At 48.4% G+C, this 16,316-nt stretch overlaps 1 protein-coding gene across 1 annotated transcript in view; it reads left to right on the top strand.

Moving 5' to 3' along the window:
- The first annotated feature begins 209 nt into the window (after positions 1-209).
- The window catches only part of Grk3 (G protein-coupled receptor kinase 3), a 51,385-nt gene continuing 35,278 nt past the window's right edge, over positions 210-16,316 (top strand). The window contains exons 1-5 of the mRNA XM_028765384.1: positions 210-316; positions 4,330-4,381; positions 6,307-6,398; positions 8,026-8,125; positions 15,022-15,100. Of these exons, the coding sequence (XP_028621217.1) occupies positions 225-316; positions 4,330-4,381; positions 6,307-6,398; positions 8,026-8,125; positions 15,022-15,100 (415 nt within the window). The 5' untranslated portion in view covers positions 210-224. The remainder of the gene's footprint in view (positions 317-4,329; positions 4,382-6,306; positions 6,399-8,025; positions 8,126-15,021; positions 15,101-16,316) is intronic.

Below are 16,316 nucleotides of genomic sequence, written 5' to 3'. Positions count from 1 at the left end.
GGTCGGTAAGGAGGTGACAGCAGCTTGTGGGGAGCTGTGTGCAATGCAGGAGGAGCTGACAGAGATGATAACCCTGGAATGAGCCGGATCATGCTGAGGGGATAGTGAGAGGAACAAGCATGGGGACAGCATGGCATGGGCAGCATCTCGGGCATCATGGCTGCAGACCTCAGGCCTGAGGCCACTGGCAATAAGCAGCCTTTCTCTGGTTCATTCCTATTTACATGATACCACTTCTTCTCTATTCTTTGCAGCCATACATAGAAGAAATCTGCGAAAGCCTTCGAGGGGATATTTTCCAAAAGTTTATGGAAAGGTATGCAGCTTTGGCGTGTGCACAATACATTTCCCCCGGTATGTGTTGCTTTATCGCTCCACAGACCCTTCCTGGCCAGCCCTTTGTCACATGTCCTCCTTGATGCTTTATGTTATAGCTCTGGGGTGTGTAGCCCTTGGCCCCCACATTCTACTTCAGCATGTTCTAAGAGTGAGACAGCCTGGGGAACTTCCATTTTGCAAGGATCATAAGGGAAGCCTTGGCTAATTCAGCATGGTGGCTGTGTTTTATCCAACTTACGTCTTAGGATCTTGAGACATGTCTCCCAAGGCAGGACAAGCTGGAAAGGACAGACTGTGTACTCACGGGCATTGTTTGCACACTTGATGAATTCACCTCCGTGCGTTTCCAGGCTGCAGAGTAGTGTGTCATCTGATACTCTGAAGTGGGTCGGCTCCCCTTGAGCTGTCTATGCATGTGTCTCCCAGTCATTTTGCACGCAGGGCTCCAAGCATCCGAGAGCAGTCCGCCCCCCAACCATGTGTGTTTCCCTTGACTGCACCGGTTGTGATTCTACCAGAATGGAGAAATAATTTACCCTGGAATGCACTCAGTATCTTGGGGACTGACATTCATAAACATGATCCTTGGCCTCTGATACTGGGGCCAGTGGAAAGCTCTGGAAAGAGGCTCAGTAAAGCCAGAGAGGAATGCAGGCTCGCAGCTGAGCTTTGGCCTCATCCGAGACCAGCCCCACTGCCTAGGTTTCTCAAATCTGGCTCCCACCTCTGAGTCCATCTTAGTCTTGTATGACTGGGTTTCACTTGTTCCATGCCTTGAGTCTGGTCTGTCTTTACCTTAAGAGTTGGTGATTCCCCATCATGAGATACCAGGGGTGTGACTTGCATTGTAGGCAACACACACACACACACACACACACACACACACACACACAGACCCTAGGGTGTGAAAACATGTTTTAAGGCAGTTCAAGTTTTAGGCAAATAAATTACTTTGAAAATCAAGTTGTTCATTTCAACATTTTAGTTTGAATTCTCAAAGTTTAAAAAAAAAAAAGAAAGAAAAGAAACAAAGAAAAAGAGAAAAACATGCTCGCTTGCCATGAGTGTGGACCTTGGGTTTGGGTGATAGGCCTTGACCGTCACCAGAGTTATGCAGGCAGGTAAGGTGGGTGGTGCGCTAAGGGGCTTGAGGGCTTTCCTGTGAGCCCTGCCATCTGTTGGGAAGGAGGAGAAACCTCAGCAGTGTGGCTGTGGCTCCCTGCTGCTTCTGAGGAGCACAGAAGCTGAGAGGAGAAAGGCTGGGAGCCCAGCTAACACAATGACCCTCTTGTCCTGAGCATCAGGGTCAGAGCTGGAGTGGCAGCAGGTGAGCCTGAGCCTCTCCCACATCCAAGTTTTACCCTCTTTACCCTTTGACCTCCTGAGGACCTTGGGCTCTGGCTGCCAAAGGCCCCTGGTCCCAAGAGGTTTGCACTCTGTACCCAGGTGACCCCGGAGCAGAGACTCTGGCACACAACCAGGGGACATCTGTGCCCCCTGAGGAGTCTGCCCCAGCAAGTTCATGCTTAGCTGGCCAACAGTGCGGGCTATTCCAGCCCCTGAGCTAACCAGAACTCTAAGGCTGGTTGTAAATATGACAGATCCTGTTGAGCCCAGACTCTGAGAAGAGGGGAGTCCAAATGCACATGAACCAGTGTGTTCCTAGACTGTGAGCCTTGTAGAGATGTTGGAGGGTCAGAGGGAGACCCTCTAGAGGCCATTGTCAGGTTCAAGGGGAAAGTTGCTGTGTGCTCAAAAAGACCACTGGGATTTGGGTCATTGGCATCGGAAGCGTTTTTATTCAGGATCTGTTTAATGATTCCGTGTGTGTGTGTGTGTGTGTGTGTGTGTGTGTGTGTATACGTAGGCACAGCAGTTAGCAACTTAAGCTTTCTCCTAGGAGATTTTATAAGATCTCCCCTTCCCCTCCATTTAAAGAACCTTGGACTCTGTGTCTTTTTAAGGAATCAGTCAGGGATTAGGTGAGATGCAACCTCTGGTCCTCCTCACCCCTTCCTTCCCCTCCTGCTCCTCTCCCTTTCTCTGCCCCTCCCCTCCTTTCCCTCCCCCAATTCTCCCTTCCTTACTCCCCACCCCTTTCTTCTTTCTCTAGCTCTAAGGATTGAATCCATACCTGTCAGGTAGACATTCTACCACCGCACAGCACTACCCCAGCCCACAGTCTGCATTTCTTCTGGATGTCTATAATAACAACGCCACATGGACAACCTGCTCACTGATGAATAAGCAAACATAGTGATGTCTGTGCTAAGAAGAAGGAGGGTAGACATGTGTCCACTGAGTCCATTTGTCCTTTGGGTTGTTGAGAACAGAAGTGGAAATCTCTAGGGAACCAATGACCTTTGGCAACCAGAGCCCAAGGTCCTCAGGAGGTCAGAGGGTAAAACTTGGATGTGAGAGGGGCTCAGGCTCACCTGCTGCCACTCCAGCTTTGACTCTGATGCTCAGGACAAGAGGGTCATTGTGTCAGCTGGACTCCCAGCCTTCCTACTCTCAGCTCCTGTGCTCCCCAGAAGCAGCAGGGAGCCACAGCCACACTGCTGAGGTTTCTCCTCCTTCCCAACAGATGGCAGGGCTCACAGGAAAGCCCTCAAGGCCCTTAGCGCACCACCCTCCTGCCTGCACAACTCTGGTGATGGTCAAGGCCCGTGCTTCCTAAACCCAAGCTCCACACTCACAGCAAGCATGCATGTTTGAAAAATATGCGTGAATGAAGACAGTGACTAGCAAGCACTAGGGAAGGCCGGTGTGAGCAGCTCTCTGCTGTATTCCATGCGTCTCTGAAGAGTTCAGGAGCCTGTTGGTCTGGGTCCATCTGCTCACCCACGCATGACCTTTGCCCAGCATCATTTGCTGGCTTTGGTCTTGGCAGTAAAGTGGGGTCAGGCTGCCCCTGGTTCGCGGAGCTGTTGGAAGGAGTCAATGAGTCTTGTGGATTGGACAGGCAGTGACCGCAGGCTGTGTTCGCTACTCTTAGAATTGTTTGTGTGCATTGCTTGTCTTTTTTGGTTGTTTAGAACAGAAGGTCTAAAAGAGTGGTCATGAGTCATCTGTAGCTACAAATTGAAATGTCCCCGGAGTACAGAAGAAGCCAGCTCTCAGTGGTAGTGATTTTCACTGATCTCAAAGTAGAAACTTTGTTGCACCGGTTTGCACCAATGCACCGTTAAATTCAAATTATACATGGGCACATGGCAGTTGAGGAGAGCCACGGAGTCTTTCATTTAAACAGAAAGATATTTTATTTTGTGAATTGTATCTCATCACACCTGCCCTCCTCCCTCCAGCTATTCCTCATCCCTTCAGCTCCTCCCTCCTCTAGCTCCTCCTCCCCCCCCAGATACTCCCCCTCCCTCCAGCTACTCCTCCCTCCAGCTACTACTCCTCCTTCCAGCTACTCCCATGTTTGTCTCCTCCCAAGTTCATGGTCTTGTCTATAATGGCTATTGCTATGTGTATATACATGTGAATTTATATGTATAAGTGCATGTGTACACATATTCACACGGATATGTAGCCTGAGTTCATTTAGCTTTGCTCACATGTACATGTGTGCAGAACTGGTCACATGGGATTAAACCTATATGGGTGCTTATCCAAAGTAGACTGGTTTTCATTTAGGGGTGGGACCATGTGAAATGTCTCCTGTCCCCATTGGTAGGTCACCTGGTATTGCCACTGTGCTGGTTTTGTTCGGGCAACCATATTGCTAAGAGTTCGTGGGTGCAGTGTCCTTGTTGTACATTGGTCTTCTGGTCTTATAATCTGTCTGCTTCCTCTTCCAAGATTTTCCTGAGCTAGAGGTGCAGGGGTTGTGTTGGAGGCATGCCAGTTTGTGGTGTCTGAGAATGTTTTCCTTGCATGAGAGGCAGCACAGGAGTTAGATTCCATCCCATCCCGTAGGCTCTTCTAGAACTCCAGTTAGGTGCTTACAGAACTCTCTAATAAGTTACTTATATTCTCTTTCAGCGATAAATTCACTAGATTCTGTCAGTGGAAGAACGTGGAATTGAATATTCACGTGAGTACCATACTTTTCTGCCTCCCCCGCCCCCTTTTAAATAAAAACTTCCTCTGCCCTAATGTCGTGAGAAAATGCTTTGTTCTGGAACGTTCTCCCCAAGGGTATGTGGCGCAGCGCAGAACAGCACAGATGTGCTTCTTACAAGTCCGTGGAACTAAAAGCTGGGCTCCCATGCTCAGTGATAAGCAGTTGCGACCTTAACTTTCTTTCCTCGTGTGTGTGTGTGTGTGTGTGTGTGTGTGTGTGTGTGTGTGTATGAGCTTATGTACGTAAGAAGGGCTATTTTAGGTTGCAATTGATTGACCCTTTACCAAAAATATAACAGTGGCCATGGAAGCCTTCCATTCACTATCACGTCTGCTCAGCCTGGGCTCTTGCCACACTGCAAAGTTCCTTTCACCTATCTTACTGGAGGATATAGTAAAATGAGCAGAATAGTTTTCTAGCATCACGTTTCAGGGTTGTTTGGTTTCCTTTTTCTTACTTTGGACTAGGCAGAGGTGGGGGCTGGGTATTCAGCTCAGTGGTGGAACACTGGGCTAGCCAGTCTCTCGTTCTCTCTTTCTTTCTCTCTCTCTCTCTCTCTCTCTTTCTCACACACATGCACACACACACATGCATACACACACACATAGAAAAAGAGAGAGAGAATGAGAGAATGAGAGAGAGAGAGAGAGAGAGAGAGAGAGAGAGAGAGAGAGAGACAGAGGGCGTAACAACAAGCCCAGGGAAATTCAACAGAGTGACCCTTGACCACAGGCTGCCTGCTGCATGGTTTCTAGGTATCTCACCATCCTCTAAGCGGAAATGTCAGTCACTCTAGGAAAGGACTGCTCTGAGGGTCATGTTTGGATGCACAGTTCTGTCTCCACCCTCCCCTCTCCTCACATGGATCTTCTGGAAATACAGGGTTTGGATTGGATCAAAGAATCAGTTGTATTTTTGTTTTTAAAGAAAGATTTGTACTTAAAGCAGTGCTGTGGGGAAAGGGCTTTTTTAAACCTTCCTCTTGCATCATGTGTCTCGGATGATTTAAAAGAAAGGGGTTGTAACATACGCACATGTGCGAACACACACACATGCACTCACATACACACAAACACACAAGCATATGCACATATGCACACAGGCTTACACACATATATACACACAGACATACACACATACTCATACACATACATATACACATCCATGCACCTGTACCACATACACATGCATATACGTTCATATACACAGTCACACAGAGGCATATACATACATACACAGACACACAAGGAAGGATACACACATATATACACAGGCTTACACACACACACACACACACACACACACACATGCACACACACCTTTCCTGGACTCTGGACTTTGTTGATCGCTGGAGGGAATGTGTGTATGAATGAAGTCTCTTTCTGTGGCTCTTTTTATGTTCGTGTGAGGAGTCCTGACTCCCATGGCCTGCCTCTCAGCCTTTCCAGTCAGAGGGGGTTTGTTCTGAAACAGCTGCCCTCCACATGGACTCTTGCCTTCCCACTAGGACAGTGTGGAGAAGGGTCAGATTGTCCCCAAACTCTAAGTTTCCTGGTGCTTGGAATCACTTCTCATATTGACTAGTAATTCTGCCCCGTGTCAGAGCTTGTGTGACCTAGGGTTTTCAAGAGTGGAGGGACAGTCCTCCTCCTCACCTCCCCCTCCCCCACACCTGTCTTCATGTTGGACCTCAGGTGCCATGGGGAGGTCGCTGAGGCAGAAGGTTGTTCCTGGCTACAGTATCCTGCAGTCTTATTTCTCGGCTTAAGGAATTGGTCCTGGGGTGTCCTGGGATGTCCTGGGATGTTCTGGGAGTGGGAAGTGACACTGGACTATCTGTCTTTACCCTGATGTCATGGAATTTTATGTCTTTATTTTGTCTTGTTTCTCCACAGCTCAGCATGAATGACTTCAGTGTGCACAGGATCATCGGCCGAGGAGGGTTTGGAGAAGTTTACGGCTGCAGGAAAGCAGACACCGGTAAAATGTGAGCCTCTGTCTTGTCTCATGGGACTGTTAAGGGGGCCTCGGTCCATAGAAAGAAATAGATGTTTGGATTTGGTCAGGAAGCCTGGCCCTCCACTTCTTAGGGCCCACTGGGAAGCTAACAGGATCCACACATGGAGTGACCGCATCAGGGAGCCTGTCCTGGAATTGCTACCTGCTCCCCTTCAAGCTTGATCCAGTGACTCATGGTGCCTTCCCTCGTGTTGGGATCCTGCTGAGCATGTGCCCAGGGCCTGAGTGTACTGACTGCTCATTCTTCAGTAGAAGATTCTATGAAAACCATCCTGGCAAAGGGTGGAAACTGGAGCAGCATGGGGAGCATTTTGAAGGTTCCTCATCAGAGACACATGGTTTCCCATGTTCTCAGGGCTCCGTGGTGTGGTTATGCTTCTTGTTGCCTCACAGACTGTTTTTCTTTCTTTTTTTTTTTTTTTTTTTGGTTTTTCAAGACAGGGTTTCTCTGTGTAGCCCTGGCTGTCCTGGAACTCACTCTGTAGACCAGGCTAGCCTTGAACTCTCAAACTCAGAAATCCGCCTGCCTCTGCCTCCCAAGTGCTGGGATTAAAGGCGTGCGCCACCACCGCCCGGCACAGACTGTTTTTCTATAGGTCACATGACAGAGTCTCAAGTAGCCCTGGTTGGCCCAATGCTCATTGTGTAGACCAGGCTGACCTCAAACTCAGAGATCCACTTGCCTCGGAGTGTTCACTGACACACTCTGCTCACTGTGTTTCAGTTACCAACCTATGAGTTTTCTGAGTTCTGGACTCTGATACCACCCCACCCCCCACCCCATTCGCCTGGCAGTTTGAAGCAAATGTGACAGTGGCAGAGAATTTTCTGCGCTTAAAACTCTTGTAACAACAAGTTAAGAATCCTCTCTCAGCTTCCCCCTGTTCTACCGAAAAGCATTTCTTGCTTTCCTCTGCCTGTGATTTATAGAATAAGCCAAACGATGGGCCAGTTTCCCTTGTGACTCAGTCACGGGTTCTCACAAGTTTTAAATTGTCATCCGAGCCGGGCGGTGGTGGCGCACGCCTTTAATCCCAGCACTTGGGAGGCAGAGGCAGGCGGATTTCTGAGTTCGAGGCCAGCCTGGTCTACAGAGTGAGTTCCAGAACAGCCAGGGCTATACAGAGAAACCCTGTCTCGAAAAACCAATAAATAAATAAATAAATAAATAAATAAATAAATTGTCATCGGGCCCCTTAGTTAGCCGGGATCAGACATGGAAAATCTTCTTGTCACCTGAAAGAGCGCAGGGCACGTGTGAGTGTAGGAGAATCCAGTTAGGGTCTTACAATAAGGAGTCCAAAGAGCTAAATCCGATCTATCCACTCATCTTCCCTGCTCTGGTAGCACCAGAGCGCATGTTAAATATTTATTATTTTTTGCTTCTGTCCTGTTTATCTAACGCATCTCTATCCACACGGCGTGAGAAATCCCTGTAGTACCCTGTGACTGCTTTCTCCCCACAGTGGAGATTTCCCCAGAGGTCATCTGGGCGCCATCTTGCTTCCTCTTGCTGTGATATAAATAACCTGGAAGTTGGTGTAGCGTGGCGTGGGTTCCCGGCCTAGACCACACCCTTGTCTTTATGTCCCCAGGTATGCCATGAAGTGCTTAGACAAGAAGCGGGTGAAGATGAAGCAGGGAGAAACGCTGGCTTTGAATGAGAGGATCATGCTGTCTCTCGTGAGCACTGGGGTGAGTAGGTCCCGTGGCTTCTGGCGTCTTGTCAGTTGCTATTGTCTGTCACAGCTGATCACAAAGTAGGTTGACCAGGGGAAGGTTAGGATGTGACACAGGACAGGCTCATGCTGGTTGGGTGGGGTTTGGTGCCTCTCTCTGAGCCTGAGGGGAGGCCTCTAGAACCAGCACCTTCCCCAGAGCAGTTCCCTTCTCCTGGCTTCCTTTTTTGAAGAGCGTGGTGCCCCAAGGGCAGACAGTTAGGATGATAAGAACACTCCAATGTGATTTTAAGATGGCCTGCAAGATGGAAAGCTAGCCAGAGGAGGAAAGATTGAGTCCTGTCTGCCAAAAGCCTGGCAGAGGGTGGGGCTTCGCCTCTGACTTATTTGTCTGGGAATGGTGTCAGGCATCCAAGCCTCAGCTTCAGAGCTGGAGACACGGTTTGGAGAATGAACCCTTGAGAAGCAGGCATGAGGCCTTGGGTTTGATCCCAGTACCATGACCACCACCACCACCACCACAACCCCTCAGTGGCCTTAACATGTTTGTATAGAGCCACCAAACAAGACAGCCCATCCAAGACAGCTCTCCTTGTTAAAATCTGTGCAGGTGTGTGGACACCACACGGCTGTCAGCCCGGGCTCAGAGCCAGCCAGAGCCTTAGGATGGAGTTGTACCATGGTGGAGTATACTATGCATGTGTAGCTGGCTGGTTTACCCTCCCTACAATAAGTGGAGGGCTCTGACTGTCACTGCGCAGACCATAGGCGGATGATTTCTGACAGTCACCTTCTGTGGGGCCCTGCTGACTGACACAGCTGGAGTCTATGCACAGTCCTCTCTGCCTAAAGGATTTGAAGGCATCAAACCTTAAGGGCTAAGAACCTGTTTCAGCCGGTAAGAGGGCTGCGGAGACCCCAGAACAGATCTGCCCCTTCTGGTTCTTAGCCACACTGAGCTCACCTTTTAAATCATTCCTTTGGAAGCAAAGTGGGTTTTTTTGTTCTGTTTTGTTTTTTTTGTGACCTGTTTTTATTGAATTGCGGTTGATAATGATCCCAGCACTTCTTTTCAGAGCTTCTAGAAGGATTGTTTGCTACTGAAGCAAAACAACCACGTCATTTAGGTGAACCGTTAAATGAGATCAGGGGCAGCGGGGCTCTAATTAACCCCTAAATTATGCAAGTTTGTCTTCCAACTCTGGACATTTAGCTTTATTTTTAATAAGTTATTCCAAAGCCCCGTTGGTTTTTAAGAAGTCCAATGGAGAATGACTTTTTCTTCCCTTTCTTTCTCTCTCTCTCTCTCTTTCTTTCTTTCTTTCTTTCTTTCTTTCTTTCTTTCTTTCTTTCTTTCTTTCTTTTTTTCTTCGATGTTGGAAAGGTACAAGGCCAGGTTGTATTCTTTTATATTTCTTTATATTTAATATTCTTTTAATATTTCCTTTATTCAGACTAGGGGGTGTGGGGGTGAGAAGTACACCATCTTTGCTTTGCTTCAGTCTAACCCGAAGGAAGTAAGCTTGAAATCCAGGTTGTATCAGGCCGCTAACTTGAACTAACTTAAGAGAATTAACCCTACACATGTTCAGATACTGAACTGTTTTGCTAATGACGACCCAGGTGCTTCAGCCTGGCACCACGCCAGGTAACTTGGGAGTGTAAGCACTCAGTTCTGCATGTCCTGGACACCATGTGACCCTCCTTCTGGTATCTGCTTAGTCCCCGGATCAATGAAGCTTGCTAGTCTTCCTCCCTTGCTGGGTGTGTTTCACGCTGTGTCAGTGAAAAGCACCATAGGGCTTGTGGTAAGCCAGTGAGAACTGTAGCCGATGGTGTTCTCTCTAGTCTCATTGGGGAGACTTACCCAAGGGGAGCAACTGAGCTCCAGACTAGTGTGTGGGGGCATGGGAGGTGTTCCTAGGTGTGGTGGGGGAGGGGATGGCCACAGGTGTTTTGTTCAGTCTCACGGTCAGTTTGGTCAGATGCCCAAGGGGGTCCATCCGAGTTTGCCATTGGCTGCTGTCAGGCTGTGACTTCTCCCACAGAGATGAGGGAAGGCTCTGGTGGCAGGTGTAGCCAGGCCAGAGGAAGTAGCTTTGGGTTTTCCCAGGTGGGCAGAAGTCATCCCAAGGGATGTGGTCTGAGGCTGGGGAAACAAGCCTTGTGTGTTAGAGAGTCTTAAACTGGAATGGCTTGCGTGCTCAGAACTCAATGGTCACGGCTGGGGCTGGTGGGAAAAAAACAATACTCAAATCCACCCAGCTGGAACTGGGTCAAGGGGAGCCTGTACTGGGCAAAACCACCTTATAAGGAGCAGTTGGGGGTTGGTGTTAGGGGATGCTCAGAGAACGTGGGGCTTCCATCATGGCTGGCTGGCCATTTCTTTGTGGCCTCAGGCAAGAAGTTCCCTATTCAGGGCTTGGCTTGCTGGTCTTTAAATAAGGAAGCGAGACCATCTGGGTTGTTTCTCCTCCTCCTCCTCCTCCTCCTTCTTCCTCCTCCTCCTCTTCTTCCTCTTCTTCCTCCTCCTCTTTCTCCTCTCCCTCCTCCACTTCTTCTTTCTACCCCCTCTAATTCTAAATTCTAACTCTAAGATGTGTTCCCTACCTTGCTAAAGATGCTGGGCTGGCTGTCATTACACAAGCCACTGTGTTGCAGATCTCCCCTGTGAGGTTGCCTGGTGTCCTGGGTACAGTTCCCCACTCCAGCTGGGAAAGACCCTGGTTTTGCTGAGTTTCAGGTTCACCTACTTCTCTTTTCCACTGAGCTGCCCATTAGGTCACAGGGCATGTGTTTAAGGGGGCCCACTGAGGATGAGGGGGTAAGTGTGGCACGGGAAGGTTACGGGAAGATCTGGAGAAGCATAGAGACCTGCATTGGCTAGTTTGTGTTAACTTGACACAAGCTGAGAAGAGGGAACTTCAACTGAGAAAATGCCTCCATAAAATCAGGCTGAAAGCAAGCAATGCATTTTCTTAACTAGTGATTGGTAGAGAAGGGTCCAGCTCGTTGTGGGTGTGGCCAGCCCTTTGTGGGTGTGGCCAGCCCTTTGTGGGTGTGGCCATCCCATTGTGGGCGGGGCCATCCCTGGGCTGGGGTCCTAGGTTCTATTAGAAAGCAGGCTGAGCAAGCCATGAGGAGCAAGCCAACAAACAGCACCCCTCCATGGTCTCTGTATCACCTCCTGCCTCCATGTTCCTGTCCTCTTCCTGTCTTGGCTTCCTTCAGTGGACTGTGATTTAGGATGTATAAGCCAAATAAACCCTTTCCTCCCCAAGTTCAGTCTCTTCGTTTCAGCAATAGTAACCCTAACTGAGACAGGGTCCCAGAAGGCCACTGGCTCATGGGAGGATAGCTCTGTGCTTCATGTACTTGAGAATGCACAACTCAGAGTCAGCAAATTCACCATCTCAGCAGACCACAGGCCTGCAGAGGAAGCTGTCAGTCATCCTGACCCAATTTTCTCTAGAAGACTTATGGAAATGACTCCAAGTCTGTATGTCCATAGTTTATAGCGCATACCAACCCAAAATCATCTGCACACCCCTAACATGGAGATTTCAGAGTCTGTTACTTCATGTTTTATGGGTGTGCACTCTTTTGCTTGAGTGTGGAGGTCAGTATAAGAGGTCAAATGTCAGGGGTTACTCTCAGGTTGTTGGCTTTCTCCTGTGTTTTGAGATAGAGTTTCTCTCTGGTCTGGGGCTCAACCATTGGGCTAGGCCAGCTGGCCCGGGAGGGAGACCCAGGGCTCACCTCTCTCTGCCACCATGTGTTGGGGTCCCAAGAGCATACAATCATGCCTAGCTCTTTAATGTGGGTTCTGGAGATCAAATCCAGATTGTCTTGCTTATATGTCAAGAATCTTACAGACTGAGAGTCTCCCCAACACTGACATTTTAAGGAAGTTATGTAGTGAGAATTTATGTGTTTATGCTTTTGTTTTAATCCCAGGTGTGGGATATGGGGCTGTTTCAGTTTGCCCACAGCCATTAACTATGATTGTCTCGTGGTCCAGGAGGGGTGTGATTTTTGCCAGCTGAAGACAGGTTAAGTTTGGAATTCTGGGGACTCTAGAGAGGGTATAAACTCGAATGCCCCAAGGGCTGGGGATGGTAGTTGGTTCTCTTGCTGCTGCTGGTTTCTGCTGGCTTGCTGTTTTGCTGGCTTGCTGGGTGAAGCTATCCTGATGACTGAGATTGGACTTGCCTCTAGGAATTAAACAACTCTAGTCAGCAGCAAGTTGTCTAAAGGGATCTACACTCCCTACAACTTCTAACTTTCTTTCCCTCCTACCTAGTGTTGGGGGTTGGAAGGGATTGGGGTGGAGACAGGTGGTAGATATCAGAGCCCGATAAAGTAGCTTCAGAAAGTACACCTGCAAGGTTATACTGGGGAAACTTCAACCCTCCTTTGGATTTTAATAACTCACAGTGTTGAGAAAGACCATATTGTATGGCAGGCTGAATTGTACCGTAGGTCATATTGTTGCTGAAGCTTGCTAGTGGCAAGAACATGGGAAGAGTCTAAACTGATCCTGTGCAGGGTCCAGCAGAGAATCCTGCTGAATCAGGATCTGAGAGCCAGTGAATGGTCAGCAGGAGATGGAGGTTTGTCAGGAGCCTGAAGTCCTGAAGTCACCCTGAGGCTTGAGACACCAGCTCCCTGCCCAGGCCATGCCTCTCCTGAGCTCTCCCAAGGTGGCTGTCTCTGCTATTAGCCTGGACCTGCCTGTGGCTGTTTCTGCTTCTCTCCCTGAGTGTGAGATAGCCCTTGTTGCTGTATGTAACAGCTGCTCCTGGTATAGCTGAAGAGTAGGGTTGGCAAAAGCTGTGTGGCACTGTTGCCAAAGCCAGCCCGTGATCCAAGAATGGCTAGTCCATATCTAGAGGCCTTGTAAGGAAAGGACACAGAGAACCGGTGTCAGACACTGGGTGTAGTCAGCAGAACCTGAGCTAATGTTGAGATCCAGAGTCTTGTGCCACAGTCATGTGTCCCCTCTCCAACTCTCCCCTGAGGCCTTTCCCAGGCTAGGCTAATCCAAGCAGAGGTGTTAGGCAGTTCTTGAGATAGCCCTCCCACACCCATAGTGCAGATGGACACCGACTGTCTACTTGGTGTGGAGTGGCCCAAGTCATGTAATGTACAACCCAGGTAATAGCTCCGAACAGCTGGCCCTGGGTCAGCACCATGCGCTAATGGTGGTGGTCATGCAGAGTACGTGGCCGGGCGGTGTTTCTGCTTTGTTGACTAGATGCTCAGCTGTTGAGCACTGATAGAAAACACTGACCCACCCGTGGCCTTGTATGTTATGTTTATTGCACTCAAGAGACCATCTACATGTGTTCTTTGCGGGGCTCCTCTGTTAATCATTTTGTGCTTGAGCTTAGGGCCGTGCTATCTGAACTACATTTTTAAGTATGTGTATGTGTGTTTACCTGTGTGTATACCTGTGTGTAAACATATGCATGTGTGTTTGTGCATATACATATATGTCCTTGTGTCTTTGTGTTCATGTGTGCGTACCTATGTGTGTGAATGCATGCATAGACATGTACATGTGTGTATGTGCATATACATATGTGTACTTATGTACATGTGCATGTACCTGTGTGTGCATGTATGTGTAGACATGTGCATATGTGTAGTGCATATACATATATGTTTTTATGTCATGTACACGAGTGTGTGTCCTTGTATGTGTATATATCTGTGTACCTGCATAAATCCATTTGTGTATGCATATATGCACCTCTGTGCATACATGAGTGTGCATGTGTCCATGTGTATATAGCACATGTGTATCTATATGTATGTGTGCATCTTTACATGTATATGTGTGTATGCATGTGTGCATCTATGTGTGTGTATGTATGAGTGTATATATGTATCTGTGTATGCATATGTGGATCTGTGTGTGTGTGTGCGCACACACGCTTGTGCACACGTGTGCATGCTAACCCTTACAGAGGAGTATGGGATGCTCACCCATGTGTGCCTGTGGAGGCCAGGGGTAGATGCTGATTTCCTTTATTGTTCTATACCTTGGTTTTTGAGACAAGGTCTCACAATGAACTTGGAGCTAGCTCATTGACAAGGCTAGACCGAATAGCCAGCGAACCCAAATGACCCTTTCCTCTCTGCATCCCCAGTGTGTGCTTAACTGTTCATTCTTTAATGCGTGTGTGGGGTGTGTAAGCTCAGGTCCTCTTCATGCTGTGCAGTCCCACAGGTCCCTCCCCTAGCTCCATAAGGAGTCATCACATTTACCGCCGTCACTTTTCCTGGCTTGTTTTTCTTAAAGCGTGTCTATACTTTCTGACTGTTTATAGTCCTGTGCACATTAATCAACCTGTCAACATTCATTTCTATTAGGTTTCTGTGGGATCCGTGGACGATTCACGGAACATGGACGCCCACTTATGTTGGGTTACTCAGTCACGTCAGTCACTCTACATGTTTTCCACCTCCAAAAGCTAATTTCATTCTAATAACACAAATGAAAAATAACTGTTCTCTCATTTGACTCTCTGAGTTCAAAGCAGAAATTCAAATTCGTAATTGGCTGGCCAGGACTCAAACCTTGGACAGCAGAGACCAGCAGGGTAACAGCAGCATCCTTGGTGGCTATGGTGTTTTGGAGAGGCCCAGATGCAAAAAAGGACAGTGCCAGGGTGAATCGGGGTGAGAGAGTACCCTACATCCTCCTGTTCCATCGGTGGGCTGTGTCTCTGCTCTTTGTCATCTGCTGGATCTGCGGCTCTGTGGCTCCTCAAGTGGCCAGCATGTGTCATAGCATGTGCTGAGGAGAAGGCTCAGCAGGAGTCCCACCATGGGGTGTTTGGCAGTGGGATGCTCTCTGGGGCATCTTCTGTCCGTCTCACTTCGGTTTCTGTTTGTCCACTCTAGGACTGTCCCTTTATCGTCTGCATGACCTATGCTTTCCACACGCCGGACAAACTCTGCTTCATCCTTGACCTGATGAACGGTAAGCGAATCCCAGATGTCTGGCTGCCATGTGACTCTTGCAGGGTTCCCTCCGAGCCCGTGGCCCCCAGACACACTGGCCTCCATGAGTCTGTTCCATAATTAGACTCCCATTGTAGTTTAAGGGCATCCTTGCCCTTTGTTTTTTTTTTTTGTTGTTGTTTGTTTGTTTTTGGAAGATCCATCTTGTATCACTGGCTGTGATTTCTCCCAACCTGCCATTTTTCTGTCCTGGATGCTGGGTCTAGAAACTTCTCACAAAATAAATACTGGGCCGTGAAGTATTGCTCTGTGGACTACAGCTGGCCTCGGTCTTTAATTAGCTTATTTCCTGGTCTCAACTCTTAGGAATGAAATATCTCCCAAGAACACAGGCCAAAGATAGACATGCATTGAGAAGCTGGCTTTCAAGGGCTGATTTATGTGGATTCTGCCTTTTATTTTCTGTGCCTTCTGAGTCCTTGGGACTCTACGTTCATCTCTGAAACCATGAACAGCCACCCCAAATGGCACAGACACAAAATGTTCATCCGGAAAATGTTTTCAGTGTGAGAATGTGGGATCTGAGCACTCGGAGTATTTTTAGGAAAAGCTGAAACAGAATATGAACTATTCAGACGCTCAATTGCTTTTTTTTTTCTTTTTTCTTTTTCAGTTCCTTCAAGTTTTATTATGTTTTGCGTGTGTGATTTGAGCTCACATCTAGCCCCAAAATAGGAAGGACAAAGATTGGTAATGAGTTAAAGACGATACCAGAGCCAACAGTGCAGGCCGTGTGTGGGTGTGTGGCTGTGTGGGTCTATGTGGTGTGTGTGGGTGTGGGTGTGGTGTTTGTGTGTTTGTGTGTGTGTGGTGTGTGTGGTATGGTGTGTGCTTGTTTGTGTGCTGTGTGCTTGTGTGTGTGTAGTGTGTGTGTGGTGTGTGTGTGTTTGTGTGTGTGCTTGTGTGTGTGTAGTGTGTGTGTGGTGTGTGTGTTTGTGTGTGTGTGTGTGTGTGGTGTGTGTGTGTGTGGTGTGTGTCAAAATAGGAAGGACAAAGATTGGTAATGAGTTAAAGACGATACCAGAGCCAACAGTGCAGGCCATGTGTGGGTGTGTGGCTGTGTGGGTGTGTGTGGTGTGTGTGTGGTGTGTGTGGTGTGGTGTGTGCTTGTGTGCGTGTCTGTGTGTGTGGGGCGTGTGCTTGTGTGTGTGTCTGTGTGTGTGGTGTGTGTGTGT

Source organism: Grammomys surdaster, unplaced genomic scaffold (assembly GCF_004785775.1).
Source record: "Grammomys surdaster isolate TR1022 unplaced genomic scaffold, NIH_TR_1.0 164, whole genome shotgun sequence".
Classification (NCBI taxonomy): domain Eukaryota; kingdom Metazoa; phylum Chordata; class Mammalia; order Rodentia; family Muridae; genus Grammomys; species Grammomys surdaster.
This window is presented reverse-complemented; position numbering and strand designations above follow the sequence as displayed.